The sequence below is a fragment of the Mugil cephalus genome, chromosome 2, assembly GCF_022458985.1.
Source record: "Mugil cephalus isolate CIBA_MC_2020 chromosome 2, CIBA_Mcephalus_1.1, whole genome shotgun sequence".
Lineage (NCBI taxonomy): Eukaryota > Metazoa > Chordata > Actinopteri > Mugiliformes > Mugilidae > Mugil > Mugil cephalus.
Window position 1 is genome coordinate 33,358,617 of NC_061771.1, and position 17,779 is coordinate 33,376,395.

General features: G+C 44.4%; 3 protein-coding genes across 4 annotated transcripts; 2 read left to right on the top strand and 1 right to left on the bottom strand.

Annotated features, from left to right (window-relative positions):
* The first annotated feature begins 130 nt into the window (after positions 1–130).
* Positions 131–7,368, top strand: LOC125003552 (equilibrative nucleoside transporter 2-like). 2 transcript variants are annotated; one of them, XM_047577546.1, is made up of 13 exons: positions 131–331; positions 2,107–2,164; positions 2,303–2,384; positions 2,611–2,777; positions 2,859–2,998; positions 3,168–3,302; positions 4,344–4,441; positions 4,619–4,694; positions 4,779–4,873; positions 5,324–5,432; positions 6,025–6,110; positions 6,550–6,743; positions 6,975–7,368. In XM_047577546.1, exons 1-13 carry the CDS (start codon positions 169–171, stop codon positions 7,084–7,086), a joined length of 1,515 nt encoding a protein of 504 aa, XP_047433502.1. In that variant the 5' UTR covers positions 131–168; the 3' UTR covers positions 7,087–7,368. The 2 variants fall into 2 exon arrangements, with proteins under 2 accessions (XP_047433502.1, XP_047433501.1); XM_047577545.1 differs by having other exon boundaries at positions 4,619–4,873.
* Positions 7,369–7,898: 530 nt separating this feature from the next.
* On the top strand, positions 7,899–10,809 carry LOC125003578 (galectin-related protein-like). The gene is made up of 5 exons (XM_047577584.1): positions 7,899–8,398; positions 9,108–9,179; positions 9,400–9,488; positions 9,559–9,742; positions 10,226–10,809. Exons 1-5 carry the CDS (start codon positions 8,357–8,359, stop codon positions 10,367–10,369), a joined length of 531 nt encoding a protein of 176 aa, XP_047433540.1. The 5' UTR covers positions 7,899–8,356; the 3' UTR covers positions 10,370–10,809.
* Positions 10,810–12,504: 1,695 nt separating this feature from the next.
* On the bottom strand, positions 12,505–17,459 carry LOC125003579 (myelin and lymphocyte protein-like). The gene is made up of 4 exons (XM_047577585.1): positions 17,307–17,459; positions 14,543–14,710; positions 13,954–14,079; positions 12,505–13,454 (listed from the first exon to the last, which is right to left on the bottom strand). The coding sequence occupies exons 1-4, from the start codon at positions 17,394–17,396 to the stop codon at positions 13,380–13,382; spliced, it is 459 nt and encodes a 152-aa protein (XP_047433541.1). The 5' UTR covers positions 17,397–17,459; the 3' UTR covers positions 12,505–13,379.
* Positions 17,460–17,779: the final 320 nt, after the last annotated feature.

Here is a 17,779-nt window from a genome sequence, read left to right on the forward strand (position 1 = left end):
GCAGTCACCTGCTCTATGTGAGAGATAAAGGACACGTCACGGTCAAATACCACACCGAGGCTTTTCACGGTAAAACCTTATCTACCGTAAGGACCGTAAGAGCTGCGCCGGATCGGGGGGGTTGGTCTGGATCTACGTAAAGAGCGTAAGAGCTGCGCTGTTCCGGATATGAATGACTTCCTGAGCGGGCACGCGGGCTCCTCTGGTCCAACCTCCACATTCATCCATCCATTCATTCATTCATCTGCTCCAGTGGCACCTGAGGACGTTCTCCTCTCCGACCCGGACTATACCACCTACAGACCCCCCCGGACCCCCGGACCCCCCACAGGTGAGCTCCCTATTTCTACCAGGCTGACTTCACTTCGTTCACTTTACTTGACACGTGTTTCCTTTTACTTGGAGTTTGAGTCTCGTCATCATGAACCCGCCAAAACAGGATTACCCGCTTAAATTATTACACATGGAATTAATTCAATGATAAATAACGACTATAATTCTATAAAAAATAATAAAATAATTCTATGATAACGGTTTAAACTACTCTACCCATTTACATCCACTTCACTACAGACAGTTATTTTCACTTTGCTGACAAATGAATTCATTAATTAACAGTGCGAGCAGATCTAACAGTGTCTAACAACCAGGTATTAGAACCAGGTATCAGAACCAGGTATTAGAACCAGGTATCAGAACCAGGTATTAGAACCAGGTATCAGAACCATCAGATATCATGTTTAGTAAATAAATGACTGGAAATAACAGAATGACACGAGCTAGAGCCACATGTTGATGGTACTGTCTGTAAGGAACAAAGGAACCTCTACTACAGAACCTCTACTACAGAACCTCTACTATAGTACCTCTACTACAGTACCTCTAGTATAGAACCTCTACTACAGAACCTCTACTACAGTACCTCTACTACAGAACCTCTACTACAGAACCTCTACTATAGTACCTCTACTACAGTACCTCTAGTATAGAACCTCCTCTACAGAACCTCTACTACAGTACCTCTACTACAGAACCTCTACTACAGAACCTCTATTATAGTACCTCTACTGTAGAACCTCTACTGTAGAACCTCTACTGTAGAACCTCTACTACAGAACCTCTACTGTAGAACCTCTACTACAGTACCTCCTCTATAGAACCTCTACTACAGAACCTCTACTAAGAACCCGTCTATAGTACCTTAACATTCCACTAGTATAGAATTATCTACAGAACAACTCTCTACCTCAGTACCCTACTACGTCTCTGTAAGAACCTCTCTACGAACCTCCGTCAGTACCTCACCGCCTCATTAAACCCTACTGTAAACCTCTAACGACCTACTAAGGAACCTACTCAGTACCTCATTATAAACTCTACTACCAAGAACCCTACTAACAGACTCTTTAGTACTCTACTACAGAACCTCTACTGTAGAACCTCTACTACAGAACCTCCTCTATAGAACCTCTACTACAGTCCCTTCTAATGAACCCGTCTATCTACCTGTTAACATTCAACAACAGAGTGAGAGATGATGGATAAATACTGGAAAAGAACAATACTCAGTCTGGACCAGGTCCTGGAGGAGGTTCTGACCCTGATGGTGCTTGGTTGGGGGGGGGGGGGGGGGGGGGGGGGGTGGGTAAATCTGTCTAACGGAGCCACGGCTCCAGGAAACAAATCACCCGTCCCTTCAAAATAAAACAACACCAATGTTAAAAAGCTGAAGCCAGAGACTCTGAGCCTGGGGGAAAGGAGGAAGCTCGTGGCCCTGAGGGTTTATCAGCTCGGCGCTGACCAGACTTCCCAGTGAGGGAGGAGACAGGAGGTGGTTCATTGTTTCAGTATTAATACTGTGACATGTAGAAACACTGAGGCAGAGAACAGAGAACAGGCTGGAGCTGCATTCATGAGTTTCTGTTTCTGTCTATTCCAAGTTTCCAGTCTCATGTACGACTCAAACACAATGGAAATACTTTCATGTTTCAAACCAGATCCAGATCAGGGTCCAGACTTCACCATGAGCTAGTGAAGCTGGATCCCTGAGTCCTTGGACCAGATAGTCTGAGTGTTTCTTCACAGGATTCTCTCATGTTTGCACAGAACCCGTCAGAAGCAGCAGGATGTGGAGTGACAAGAAACCGAGTCCGCCCACAGACCGGTGAGTTTTCCTCCTCATGCTGTGGACCAGGTCCAGGTCCAGGCCCAGGCCCAGGCCCAGGTCCAGGTCCAGGTCCAGGTCCAGGCCCAGGTCCAGGTCCAGGCCCAGGTCTCACAGTGTTCTGTGTTCTCCCCCCAGGGCTCAGGCTGTGGCCCTCATCATCTTTGTTCTGGGTGTGGGAACTCTGCTGCCCTGGAACTTCTTCATCACGGCCTCACAGGTTCTACCCTCCATCACATCTTCATTAATGACGAGGAACTTTGTCCATGTGGCAAAATTCACACAAACAATGCAACACAACGTAGAAAAGAGACCTTTGTTAGGAGTAAAAACATGTATATAAAAAAAAACTGCCACAATAAAAGCATGAATGACAAAAAGGCTGATAAAAAACAAGTCGACTGTGGCGGGTGGGTTCTAACATCTTCTCCATCTTCCTCTCAAAGTATTTCAACCACCGCCTGATGTCCAACGTCTCCTCACACGAGTCCCTGATGTCCAACGTCTCCTCACACGTCTCGTCCAAACATTACAACTATGACAACTGGATGGTTCTACTGTCCCAGCTCCCCCTGCTGCTCTTCACCCTGCTCAACTCCTTCCTCTACCAGTGGTGAGTGATGAGGACCGATGATAATCACAATAATAATATTATTATTAATAATAATTATAAATGACTGGTGTCCGTGTTCAGGGTGAAGGAGCGTTTCCGTGTGGCCTTCAGCCTCGTCGCCATCTTCTTCCTCTTCTCCCTCACCGCTACTCTGGTCAAGGTCGACATGACGCCAGACGCCTTCTTCTCCGTCTCCATGGCAACTGTCTGGTTCATCAACAGTAGGTTGTTGGGTCGGATCCATTTTGAGGGACGGGGAAAGTTTTTTCTCGGATAAGCTGCAAACTGTCTTCATATTTATATGAGTAGTGATACTGACACTGAGCCACTGGCAGTAAGGACTCCTGGTCCTGGTCCTGGTCCTGGTCTAATGAGCCTGTCTGTGTGCAGTGTTCGGGGCCGTGCTGCAGAGCAGTCTGTTCGGGGTGGTCGGCCTCTTCCCTCCTCGCTACAGCACGCTGTTCATGAGCGGTCAGGGTCTGGCCGGGATCTTCGCTGCCATCGCCATGCTGGTCTCCATCCTGAGTAAGAGCCCCTGATCCCTGATCCCTGATCCCTGATCCCTGATCCCCTGACCCCCTGATCCCTGATCCCTGATCCCTGACCCCTGACCCCCTGATCCCTGATCCCTGATCCCTGATCCCTGATCCCTGATCCCTGATCCCTGATCCCCTGACCCCCTGATCCCTGATCCCTGATCCCTGACCCCCCTGTTTCATCATGGATTCTTTTATCTGTTCATGGGTTCTTTCATCGATGTGCTGATCTCTGGTTAAACATAAAGGTATAAAATTAAATCAGACTCAGTCAAACTGTTAAAAGGAAACGCTGCATTTGGAAAATGATAAAATATTGAAAAGACTGGAAGAAATAAGACTTTATTCATTTATTAAAGGTCGAGACAGAAATAAACTACAAGTTAGACAACAACTAGAATAAATCAGGATGTCAGACCCACGTCCTCCACTGAGTCCACAGGAGACAGGACAGAGCTACACAAGTTTCATTCATGTTTATTTATTTATTTATTTATTTAAGAGGACGTTGCACATTATTAACATCAGTGTTTAAATGCTCATGTGAATCCGCCAGCGTTAGAAACGTTTTTCATCTGCTGTCCTCTGACTAGAGATACAACACAGAGGAACAGAGAAGAACAAGTACATTCAGCGCAGAGACAACATGCAAAGAGCCAGAGACAAGAGAGTCCAGTAAAGTTCAGATCCAGTGTTTATCAGATTGACAGAGGGACAGTTTGGTTCCCCTCCAGCCAGTTCTTTGGATGAATTTAAAAGCTGTGTATGTTCTACATCCCTGTGTTTATCAAATACTTTTAGAGAACAAACTACTTCTAAACCTGTATTCACACATTCATGCAACATTACTGAAATCTAGAATAACTCCCAGGTCCTAGAACTCACTTCTAGTTCCAGCTGCTCCCAGAGGCTTGATAAACGTTACAGGACGATGTTCAGGCGGAAACACAGCATTTAGTTCTCAGCTGAGGACAGAAGGTCTGAAGAACCCGGCACAAGAAATGAATTTTCGTTGGTTGTTGATCTGCAGGTGAACCTGACGAAAAATCAGCTGCTCTGGGATACTTCATCACTCCATGTGTGGCCACTCTGGGGACGCTGCTCTGTTACCTGCTGCTGCCCCACCTGGTGAGGAGGACACACAGCATCAGTCCGTCCCAATGAGCTGACAGTATCATCCCTCTCTGTTAAATAAGGATACTCGTATAAATGTGCTGTAAATGAGGCTCTGAAACTGTTCATTCAGATCTTTTAAAAACAAGATTCTCTTTATAATTTCCTTGTACTGTTGAAATCCTCCGGCAGGACTTTGCTCGTTTCTATCTGAGCAGAGGACAGCGTGAGGAGGAGGAGACGCCCCAGGACCTCCTCAGCAGCACAGGTCAGTCCTCTCACTTCATTCATTCATCACGACACCTACTCGTGTTTGTTTTATTAATGTTCTTTCTTCTCAAACACAAACCAGGCGTGAACAAAAAAGACCTGGAGGCCAAAGGCCAGGTCCTCATCAAACCAGAGCAGAGTCAGGAGCGTTCCTCCGTCCTGGCCGTCTTCAAGAAGGTGAACATCCGGCTTCTTTTTACACTCTGTATTTAAACTGGGGGGGTGAAGGTGCAGAAACAGGAAGGGCACCGTGATTTTACATGTTAGCTTTAGCTTTGTGTTGAACAAACGGCCTCAGATCACGGTTTCTTTTAACTCCATTGACTCGTATTTTCACAACATACAGGAGATGTTTTCATCACCAGCACACACAGACTTTCTGTCAGCTCCTTTTCTCCCACCACGTAACCACAGAGACTGTTATTACCAAACCCTTTGTAGGTCATGGTTTCTAGACGTGTGAAGAGCTCAAAGAGCTTTAACTCTGTGAACCATGTTTTGATAGTTCTCCCTCTCAGTTCCTGGTACAGTAGCTTGAGTTCTTATGAATTCCCTTTTCTTTCCTCCTGTCCTCACTGAGTGAACCCTTGGTCTTTGAGGACAGCAGTAACCTCCATGTCTCCTCAGATCTGGCCCATGGCTCTGTGTGTGACGTGTGTCTTCGCCGTCACTCTGTCGGTGTTTCCTGTCATCACGGTCCGAGTTAAGACGGTCTACGAGGACAACGCCAGCTGGAGTGAGACACCTTCAACATTCAACATTCACTTATTGTTTATGTTTCCCTGAGTGTTCACGACATTCACAGAAATAGATCTCACACATAAGAATACACAGAACAAAATGAGAACAAGACAAAACAGATACAACAGAGACATTCTGAGAAAAACACAGGAAATAAATACAGTCAGATGATCTGCACCAGAGAAGCTACGACTGCAGCTTCAGTTTGACACCAGCAGTAAAGTGCAATAATCTATAATAGTCCATGCTAATCTATTCTAATCTATACTAACCTTTATTAAGTTATAATCTATAATAACCTTTAATAAGGTATAATCTATAATAATCTATGGTAATCTATTCTAATCTATACTAACCTATTCTAATCTATTCTAATATATACTAACCTTTAATAACCTTTAATAAGGTATAATCTATAATAATCTATACTAATGTTGTACATGTCCAGTCCAGTCCAGCTGAGTTCAGTTAATTGACGTTTTAAAGACGCCGTCCTGAGAAGTCAGGGCTGATCTTTAATGTTCTGTGAAATGAGGCGACAGGTTTTTGGGGCTGTGTGTTCAGTGCTGCTCTTCTCTCTGATCCAGACAAAGTGTTCACCTGTGTCTGCTGCTTCATCGTCTTTAACCTCATGGACTTGGTGGGACGCAGCGCCCCGTCTCTGGGCCAGTGGGTCAGTTTGACTTCTACTAAACTCTTTTCAAGTATCTGGAATTATTGTGGAACATGTTTGTTAGTGGGTTTAGGGTTAGTGGGTTTAGCGTTACTAGTGGTTAGCGTTAGTGGGTTTAGCGTTAGTGGGTTTAGCATTAGTGGGTTTAGCATTAGTGGGTTTAGCGTTAGTGGGTTTAGGTTTAGTGGGTTTAGCGTTAGTGGGTTTAGCGTTAGTAGGTTTAGTGTTAGTAGGTTTAGGGTTAGTGGGTTTAGCGTTGGCGGGTTAGTGGGTTTAGCGTTAGTAGGTTTAGTGTTAGTGGGTTTAGCCTTAGTGGGTTTAGCGTTAGCGGGTTTAGCCTAAGTGGGTTTAGCCTTAGTGGTGGTTAGCGTTAGTGGGTTTAGCATTAGCGGGACCTGCTGAGCTCTGATCCTCCATCTCTTCCTGTGGATGTTTGCAGCCGTCTAAAGGGAGTCCTTTGTTTCCTGCCGCCGTGTTGTCTCGTCTGGTTTTCATCCCTCTGCTGATGACGTGTCACATCGAGGGCTCTGACATCGTCCTCTTCAGACACGACTTGGCCTTCATCATCATCATGGCCCTGTTCTCCTTCTCTAACGGATACTTGGCCAGTCTGTGCATGGCCTACGCTCCACAGTGAGTCCTCCACCGGCAAATCCAACATGTGACACATTCCTCTCATCTTAATAAGATTAGTCTCACAGAGCCGTGAGCTGCACTGGTGCAAATACTTCTCGCAGTCTTTTCACTTGTTTGGTTAAATTCTGGTTCGAGTGTGAACCAGATGAGCTCAGACCTGCTGGGGATCATATCTGGACCAGCTCTGAACCGGTTTAAAAGGCGTCTGACGTGGTTTGTGTCCTTCAGGTTGGTCCGGACCAAGGACTGTGAGACCGCCGGGTCCCTGATGACCTTCTTCCTGGTCCTGGGTCTGGCTCTGGGGGCCTCGCTCTCCTTCCTGCTGGGTACGCTGGTCTAGACGACGGACATCCTGGAACTAGTTTGAGAAATCTGTCATGATGGAACAAAGGGAAACAACACATGAAGATGAGCTGGTGTCATGACTTATTCTCAGGTTGAACTCAGTTGAATTTATTGATGCAGCTAAACTCATACACTGTGCTTTTTATTACTAATGCATTTAATATTTATCTATCGTGTATTTCGATGTCTTTTTTATATGGATGTATAAAGTGATGCTCTCGTTTCATTTTTATTGCTTATTTTCTATTTAACTTTCATAATAAAATGTTAAAGTGTGTATTTGTCATTTCGAATATGAAACCATATGAACAGCACGACCCCGACTCATTGGTCAGGATCCAGTAAATACACTCACTGATTACACTCATACCATGAGAACACGTGTTCAGAGTATCACAGTCTGTATTTCTGACAATAACCAAACATCTGGCAACAACACTGTAAGGAAAGAAATGTCTAAGAATGAGGGGAAACTAATCTAAGGAGTGAGATTAACTAAATGTAAACAACGGACCGATGGAGCTGGTTCTATGACTAAAGGACTAAATATCTAACAGGCCCCCATGAGTTAAAATTTCTTTACATACACTTTAACATGAATCCAACATATTCTAGCAAAACGATAATAATAATGTATATTTATAAAAAGCACCTGGTCTAGATCCAGGCTCAGGTAATTAGACAGGTGAATGGGGGTCGGGGGGGACAAACAGGGGCTAAGAGCCAACTACATCACAAGAGGAAACGACTGAAGAACAAAAGTATAAATGCAGAAAAATAAAACAATGATAAACATGACACTAGTGTGTTACGCTGCTGCTGCTGGTGCTGGCGTTTCCTCTTCCTTTGACCGCGTGTCCTCTGCTTCCTGCTATTATATTCTTTATTTAAACTCTTTATTTAAACTCTTTATTTAAACTGAGCTTTACTCATTTAAACTGAGCTTTAATCATTTAAACTGAGCTTTACTCATTTAAACTGAGCTTAATGCTTGACTGTGAGCGGCTGCCTGAACTTTGACCTCTGACCAGATTCAGCCTCGTTATAAACACCATGAGGCTCTGGGTGGTTTCAGAGTGAATTAGAGGTGTTCTGGGGGGTGGGGGCTCACAATGAGGCTCCTTGTTGTTGACCTGGGGAGGGCGAGGCATGCAGGGCCAGCTGATTAGAGCGGGGCTGGAGCTCAGCCCTACGTCAGTGGACAGGATAAACCGGATCTGCAGCTCGTTCCTCATTCCTCTGAGTTCCTTCAGATCAGCGGCGACATGGCTCAGAGCCCCAGAGGGACGGAGGTGGGGGGCAGGAAGGTAAGGGACAGAGAACCTAGAACACAGGGACGGCTTCGCTGCTTCGCTGCTACACGTCTTCTCTGAGCTCACTTTTATTTCTGAGGTCCAGACACGACATGACTTTTCTGGTTTTGGTTTCTATCAACCTGTTTTTGTCCCGGCTGGCGTCAAGTTAGGACAATAAGTCACACTTCCTGTTAGAAAGGTCAAAATAAAAGCCTTAAACTGAACTTATTTGACAGCTGTCCTGACTGTGGGAGCAGTTAGGACCAGTCTGTTCCACATGTAAACCTTAAACATGCTTCATAAGGACTAAATAATATTCCTACAGTAACTAAAGTCCACGTTTTAACTAAAGGGACAGAAGTTTCCTCTTGTCCGTTTTGCTCCTGAGAGTTTACATTTGCTTTAGGATCTTTAAGGTTTTAATGTTTATTTATTTTACCAGATATCCTGACAGATATCCTGACGTTTCAGTAAAAGCTTTTATTGTGCAGGTCATCAGCCTCCAGCCTGATTCACGGCTCCTGTGACTGAACCTCCGCTCTTCACTCAAGTTTTTATTTTATGAAACTCTCGGAATGATTTCATGAAATGAAACTATGGTTCTTCAGACACTCAGAACAAACCCTGAGAGGTCCAGAAGACTCAGATTCATATTACATGATCCCAACTTTGGCCAAAATGTAAAAGTAAAAGTGTGACGTCTGTTCTCTTTGTTCTTCAGAAATGGACCCTCCCTCAGAAAAGTGGAATCGACCAAAGGAAACCGAGCAGCTGCTCTCCTGAGAGAAAACTGGTAACGTTGCTCCACTTTTAGACTTTATGACTTTATTAATGTCGGTTCCTCTTCAGACCAGACAGACCTGCAGCTCAATGCAGAGCAAAGACGTTCACCGGGAACTAAAACTAAGGTTAAAGGATCACATAGAAGAAAAGTAGAATGAAAGCAGTGGACGTTCTCTGATGTTCTGTGATGTTCTCTGACGTTCTCTGATGTTCTCTGATGTTCTGTGCAGGCTGTTCCTTTCAGGGGTCATGTCTCTGGGGGGATGAGGCCGGGGAAGAAGGTTGTTGTGGTGGGTGTTGTGGAACCTCGTCCTGACAGGTACATAAGCCCCCCCCCCATCCCACCCCCCACTAGAACCAGGCTGACCCATGTCCCCCTCCCCTCCCAGGTTCTACGTGGCCCTGTCCTGTGGTCGTGGGACGTCCCGGGAACCTCCACCCGACGTGGCTCTTGAGATGTGTGTTCGATTCAAAGACAAACAAGTCTTGAGGCGAGCCTGTGTGGCGGGTTCCTGGGGGGACGCCGACGGAGCTATTCCCTTCTTCCCTTTCATCAGGAACCAGCCGTTCAAGGTACAGTACCAGCAGCCCCCCACCAGGAACTAAACTAACAGCAGCCCCTCACCAGGAACTAATCTACCAGGAACTAAACTACCAGGTGACCAGGAACCCCCGAGGAGGTGATGCAGCTCATCAGAGACAATTAAGAACCTCTGTTTGTTCTGGTTTGACCTCAGTTAGAGATCTCATCACTAAGCAGGAACCAGCCTCTTCAGGAACTTCTTCCTCTTCAGGGTGAGAACTTCTTCAGGGTGAGAACTCTTCAGGGTGAGAACTTCTTCAGGGTGAGAACTTCTTCAGGATAGAATGAGTGGACATTGGATCACATGAGGCCGGTGGAGAAGCAGTCCTTTCCAAAGGGGTGTTCACTGTGTCCTTGATCAGAACCTGGTGTTCTGGTAGAACCGGAGACTCCATGAGTCCATCCAGGATGTTCACAGAGTAGAAAACATTGAAGATAAATGACCCGAACGTCTTCCTTGTCTCTCCTGACAGATTGAGATCCAGTGTGAATGGAGCAGGTTCCGTGTGTTGGTGGATGGACAGAATCTGTTTGACTTCAACCACAGACTGACATCACTCAGCAGCATCGACACGTTCTGGATCAAAGGCTGCGTCACCCTCACCAAGCTGGCTTAGACACACACATAACAGATATACAGATACAGATGTATAGATAAAGGCTGCGTCACCTAAGCTACACGTAAAACACATGGACACATACATATACAGTTATAGATGTAGTTGTAGATGTAGATGTGTGAACTATCAGGACTGACTCCCTGTGGAATAAAACCTTTCCAGAGTCATTAGAGCTGAAAACATGTTTGTGTAAATATGTATTTATTCAGGCTGGAACTATGAAACAGTTTTGTATTTTATTTTTGTGTTGTTTTTGTGAACGTGATGAATTATGAACTGCTGCAACCATCAAGCTGTTTGAGCAAAGTTCAGGATGTTTAATGAGATTTTATTGTTTTATTGTTGTGTTTTTTATTGGATGATATAAAGCACCACAGACACTGGAGATATAAGAATCTCTTCTCGTATAATTAAGTAAATAAAATCACTGCAGAGCATGTGACGCCTCCTCTGTCCACATACAGTGTTACAGATACACATGCTACACAAATACTGTGTGACATACTGGATATAGATAATTACATCAGACCTACAGCTGTGTGTGCTGCTCTGGGAACATGTAGTTCACCCGTCTGACCACAGGATGGCTGCAGAGCTCTGGCGGCTCCACACATGAGGCTTCACCAGAAGTAGCATGAAGGCATCAGCCTGATGCCAAAAAAGGAGTGAGGTGATGGACTCCATGCTGTCACCTTGGTAACCAGAGATGTCTACACAGTTAGCATGCATATCCGCTCTATTCAGTTCAGTTTTACACAAGTGTAACAGTTCGTGGTCTAACGGTTGGTTCGTGGTTTGGCTGATTGCACTGATCTGTTGCACAACTGCACACAAGACAGTTTATCTAAAGTGTCCGTCTATCTCATGTTTGAATATGAATGTCTTTATATCCCATGTTAATTGGACTGCATATTTTTTGTAATTCTTTACTACCTCATTCTAATTTTTATTCTATTTTTACTTTATTTTTACTCTTATATCTATGTCTGGTTCGTAAATGTTCTTTCTTATCTTGGGACAAAACACTTTACACTTTACAGAAACTGACCTGAAACGTCCAGAGCAGCATGAAGGAAAAGCTCCCTTTAACAGGAAGAAACCAGGACCAGAACCAGAACCAGCTCATATGGAGGAACCATGTGTCTAAGACCAGCCGGGTAGAAACAGAGAAGATAGAGAGAGAAGAAGAACAGGAGAAACCAGATAAACTAACTTCTGTCATAGATACAAACATCAAGCTGAAGGAAACATGTAGGATCTAATAATACAAGATATGCTGATGATCTCATCATATATATATATATATATATATATATATATATATATATATATATATATATATATATATATATATATATATATATATATATATTTACATATTTACACACACACAGCATATAAACCATATATTTAGTTATACTTATAAATTAATGACTTTAAAAAATATTTTAACTTTTTAATCCTGATGTTGTAAATAGCTCCTTTTATCATAAACACATTTTAACTCACTACCAGAATATTAATCAACTAAAACAGCATTTAGGCCTGAGCTGGACCTGATCCTGAGCTGGAACTGATCCTGAGCTGGACCTGATCCTGAGCTGGACCTGATCCTGAGCTGGAACCCAGCTCCTCCTGTATGTGGGAACAGGGTCTGGATTTGATGTAGACCAGTGAAGGGGGCGTCTGAGGAGAACGACATTCGTTCCTCTGTTGATGACATATATGAACCAAAGACATTCAGTTGAGAGTGAAAACAGAGAGAATCGTGGAGTGTATGTACATGTCAGTGGACCCCCCACCACCTTTTTTTAATGGTTGGTCAGTTTTTATTACATTCGTTTCGTTGTGTCCTGTTTCGTCCTCTTACACCCAGCGCCTCCATCCTCCTCCTCTTCAGTTACATAGAGATGTTACACTATTGTCACCTCCTGCTTTCCTGCATCTATTATTCATCACAGCTACAGGTTGTCCTGGTTGTCCTGGTTATTATTGTCCTCCTGCTCTGGACCAACTCAACTACAGCTGGTGACACATCCAGCGTCTTTTACTGAATCACATGATGAGCTGTGGTGAACACATGAATCTGATGAACAGGTTCAGATGATTAAAGAAAAGGAGTTCACACATGGTTCAAAACAAACACATTTAATCATTAGTTTCACTAAAATAAAATCATAATAATTACAAAATATACCCTGGCTCTTATAAAGACGACATTACAAAATAATCAGAATAGAAGAACTACATCTCCTCCTCCTCCTCCTCCTCCTCCTCAGTGTGTGGGATTTATGTCAGTTTGACAGTGTTAATAAATTTATAAAAATATAAAATGAGCCACACCAGAGTCTTCTCTTTAGTCATCTGATAATAAAACAAGAGTAAAACCAGAGGAAGAGCAGCGCTGATCTGGAGGATCAGTAAAAATAAAAACATCCTAAAATACGTCTGGACTCACCGGAGGAACATTTAGGAAACTTTTAGAAAAGAAAACCAGCTGGTTCAGTTTAGAAGATCCGATCTGATCAGTGTTTGAAACTTATTAACTTTTCTGCTATTCATCATTTCTATCATGTACCAGTTTATACAGAACATCTTTTTACAACAAACATTTCTCTCATTTTAAAATAAAACACATTGTAAACGTTTCAACCTTCTACATCTGATTCTTGTGAGTTCTGACCATAAAATATATCTGTATAAAATCCATAGACTGTATAAATTTAATGTATTACAGGTATACATACAAATATACACGTATCAATATATATGTATAAAGTCTATAGACTGTATGAATATACCTTTATTCAGTCTGTGGTTCTTCTACATCACCTGTAGAATTGTTGAGGATTTCCTTTCGTTTCCCATTTAAACTCTAACAACGATTCAGTAGAAGTCGGTTCCTGGCTCCGGTTCCTGGCAGATGTCCGTTCAACACATGCCCCCCCCCCCCCCCCCCCCCAACATGCCAGGGCCTAATGTCCCAGGACAAAAACGTGGTTCTGTCCTAGAAGGATTTCCAGCGGATGGCAGACAGGATGGTGTGGACGAAGTAGAGCAGAGTCGTCACGTAGGAGAAAACCTGGAGAGATGACGGCTCATTATTATCAGTCCACGGTGAGTGTGTGTGATTATATTTAATTTCCCTTTCTGCACTGCATGACCACTTCAACAAAGCTGCAAGGTTCATGAGGTGGACTCAGGATCAGTGATCTCAGTGAGTCTAGAGGATGGATAGTCAGGAGGTCATAATGTCTGCTACTGTGCATGTCTAGCCCTAGCCATAGCCATAGCCATAGCCATAGCCTTTGCCCTAGCCCTAGCCCTAGCCCTAGCCATAGCCATAGCCATAGCCCTAATCCTAGCACTAGCCCTAGCCCTAGCCCTAGCCATAGCCATAGCCCTAATCCTAGCACTAGCCCTAGCCCTAGCCCTAGCCATAGCCATAGCCCTAGCCCTAGCCCTAGCCCTAGCCCTTACCCTTACCCTAGCCATTGATTCACATTTGGTCCTGAAGTTTCTCTCTCTGTGCTGCTGTACTGATTCGTTCTCTGTTGAACGTTCTCTGTTCTCTGACTCACCACAGCAGAGATGTCCAGCTGGTAGTTCAGGAATGGAGTTTCTTCTCTTATGTCCAGGGTGACTTTGGCTAAGGCCACTGAAGCACTGAGGTAGAAGAACGCGGCGATGCCGTGATACGCAAAGTCCTGGCGGGAAGAAGAAAGATGGAGAAGTGATGAGGAACGTCCAGCCTATGGTGGAGGCAGTGTTCAACAACACAAACACACTGGGAGACATTGGCCTGTTTCATTCAAAGACTGGAAACCTGAAGGAAATCTGAACCTCCTCCATCTGACAAAAGAGACATGAAACATGGATTTATCATGAGGGAACTTCCTTTCTGTCTTTATCTGTTGGTGATGACAACCATTAAATGTGCTGAAAGGAACAAGCAAGTAACGCAGTGTCTCTCTGGAGGCCACATGTTCACATCTTCATCTGTTTTACCTGCTGGTCTCTATCTTCCTGCTCTACCTGTTCTACTGGTTCTACTCCCTAAAGCTGAGAGACTCTGTGTTTTTATTGGCTTTAACCACATATTTGAGCCCCCCTGTAGAACCAGGACCTGTTCAGGGACGGTGATGATAGGGGTGTAGTGTAGTGACTTACTGCTGCCGCCCAGCTGCCCTTGTTGTGATGCCCTCCACAGGCAAACACCACCATCCAGATAAACGTCACGACGAAGCAGAAGACCGACACAAACATGACCCAGCCCTGAGGGTTGGCTGGCACCACCAGCGTGCTCGCCACCAGGATCCACACCAGACCGCCGAAGATCTGCAGGAACACCAGACACATGAGAGGACACTTCACTCACTGAGGATCATTGTCTCTATTCGGTAAATGAACCAAAGACATTCAGTTAAGAGTGAAGACAGAGAGAATCATGGAGTGTAAACCATGGTGGGAGGCTTTATTTCTCTACAACATGTAAATGGACCCTCTTTAACAAACAGGCTCCTCCTCAAGGATCCACACAATGTTCAGTTTAAAATAATAATAATAATAATAATAAAAGGCCTCAACAGTGTCTCCCTGGCTAATCTAATCCCGTTCATCTCTCTGGTCCTTATCCTCTTTAATACATTCCTCCTCTTTTCTCTAAACTGCATGTGTCATCAGGAACCTTTCAGCTCAGCATGTTTTAGTCTCTTCTGACTCTGCTTTATCACCTGGTTAATCTGCAGAGCTTTACGGGACCAACAAGCATCATTATCGTTTCTTATTCTAACCAGATCAGATGCTGGGCTTTACTAGACACTCTTTGTCCTCAGGACCCTGATATCAATCAGAAACATCTGAACAAGTAGACACACCTAAACGATAACGTCCTGAATGAGAACGTCCTGAACAATAACATCCTAAATGATAAGGTCCCAGACTTCAGGAGGAGGAAAGCTTCTCGTTCAGCCACGGTTACTGGAGGGGACTGTGTGGAGAGTCTCCGACGTCTGGTTCCTGGGTGTTCACCTCAAGGACGAGCTGACCTGGAGCACCGACATCAGAGCCATGGTCATAAAGGTACCCACGTGCTCTGCACTGGGGTGGTGGTCCTCGGGGGCCGGGTCTTCTTTCCGGACTCTGGGCCCTGGTGATGGTGTCATTCATATTTAGGGAATGCCCACATGCATGTGCTGGTTCTTGCTGGGTCACATCAGGAAGAACTGATCAGTCCCGTCTAATAAGGTCCGGACTGTTCTTTCACTGTATCACCATGTGCCCTGTCTTTGACTCTATCGGGACGCCCTTACCCTCCTGGACTCTCCCATCTCTTCACAGATCTATGCAATAACCCTCTGGACCCCCTCAGTCCTGAGTGAGGTGCCTTGAAAAGCACGGGATCCTACACCTACACCAGTTCCTACACCTACACCAGTTCCTACCAGCTCCACATGCCACATGCCACATGCCACATGCCACATGCTCCACTTCCTCTGTCCATCTTTCCACATCTTCTCTGTATGTGGACAAATGCAGACAAAAAGAAAAGGAGAGAGCAGAGACTCTAAGGAACAACCACCTGTCCCAGAGACTGCTGGAGTCCTTCTACCGACGCTCCATAGAAAACTGTGTGGTTCTCCAGCTGAAGCTCCAGAGGGTCAACACTGCCCCATCACAGGGCCCATAAAGGAGATTCCTCCCAAGGACACAGTCCACCATGGACTCTCACTGGAGGCCAGAACCAACACACTGAAGAATGGCTTCTCTGCAAGAGCCACAGTACCACTGAACAACTCAACCAAGAAATGACAATAAGTCCTCACGACAATGTGCAACACAAACAAGTGCACTAACAGTTTGACTCATTGTCATTTGGAAATGGGATCATTAGTGTCGTTGTACCCGTACAATGCCATTCTATTCTATTCTATTCTATTCTATTCTATTCTATTCTATTGTGTAGCTGAGGGACGTGTCCTCAGTCTGCAGTGGGTGTTTCCAGCCTGGTCTCTGCTGCCTCCTCTGATGACTGACAGGTTACATTATTCATGGCCCTCCTCCACCTGCTGCCTCACACCAGCTTCACCGCTGTTTGTGTTCTGCTGGATTCCTGCACGACGTCTAATGACGTCTGTACTTTAAAAGCATTTCCTCATCATCACATCAGATCCTCAGATCACATCAGGTTGAATTTAGTTGATGTCTCCACCTTCACGCCTCATTTCACCCCCAACCCTCGACATGCCTCCTGTATCCAGCTCTTATTGTACTTCTCGTGTTATCATCTCTTTAGATGCTGTTCGTTGACTTTTATGTTGTTAAGACTCGTCCATAAAATCTTCTTCTCTCAATGACTGTGATAATGTGATCAGTATAAATAGGAATTAAAACGTGTCTGAAGACCAAATGAGACCAAATCAGATCAAATGAAATAAAGAGGAAAAAATAATAAAAAACTATTGTATTCACTTATTCCAGGAGCACATTCAGTTTGTAACATTTGAAGCTATCGACTTTTTTTCTGATTAGTTTGTTGAGAATTATTTCAGATATGTCACACTTTATTTTTTTACACTTCTCCCCATATGATTTATTCTTCAGTGTGTTTAAGTTGGAGCTGTCAGTCCCATCAGCTCCTATAAACACTGAATTTTAATCTCTCTTCAGGATTTAATTTGGTTCAGACATCATCATTTGACCCTTTGCCTCTTTTCTCATGAAATAAAATAAAACACAATAACTGGATTTTATTTGTTTTCGTGTAAAATTAAACCGAATCGATTTATTTTCACCTCGTCTTTAATTCTAAACGATAAACCAACTCTAAGTGGTTTAATGATGAAACTGTTCCATGCTGTTTTGAGCCTTGCGCACAGGACGCACAAAGCGCTAAAAGAGCGACAGGCAGAAACAAGATGCTGCAGCTTCTTACCAGCTCCGGCAGGTACAGGATGTCGGGGATAGTTGTGCATATTCCGATCCCGCTGGGGAGGTTCGCCATGGTGTCAGTGTTGGAGGCCATGCTGCTGCTGCTGCTGCTGCTCACACTGACGGGACTCCGACCTGCTGCCGTTTAAATCCACACGAGGCGACTGGACAAACTGGAATCTCCATCAGCCGAGAGCCAACATGTCCGGCGGCCCGCAGACAGACAGATAGATAGATAGATAGATAGATAGATAGATAGATAGATAGATAGATAGATAGATAGATAGATAGATAGATAGATAGATAGATAGATAGATAGATAGATAGATCTGGATCAGGTCCACATCCACAGAGATCGGAGTCAGACCCTCTTATGTGAGACAGGTAACTCATTTATCGCCATGGCAACCTGCAGCCACAACAACAACAACAACAACCACAGACACAGCAGCAGCAACACAGCAACACATCTATCCA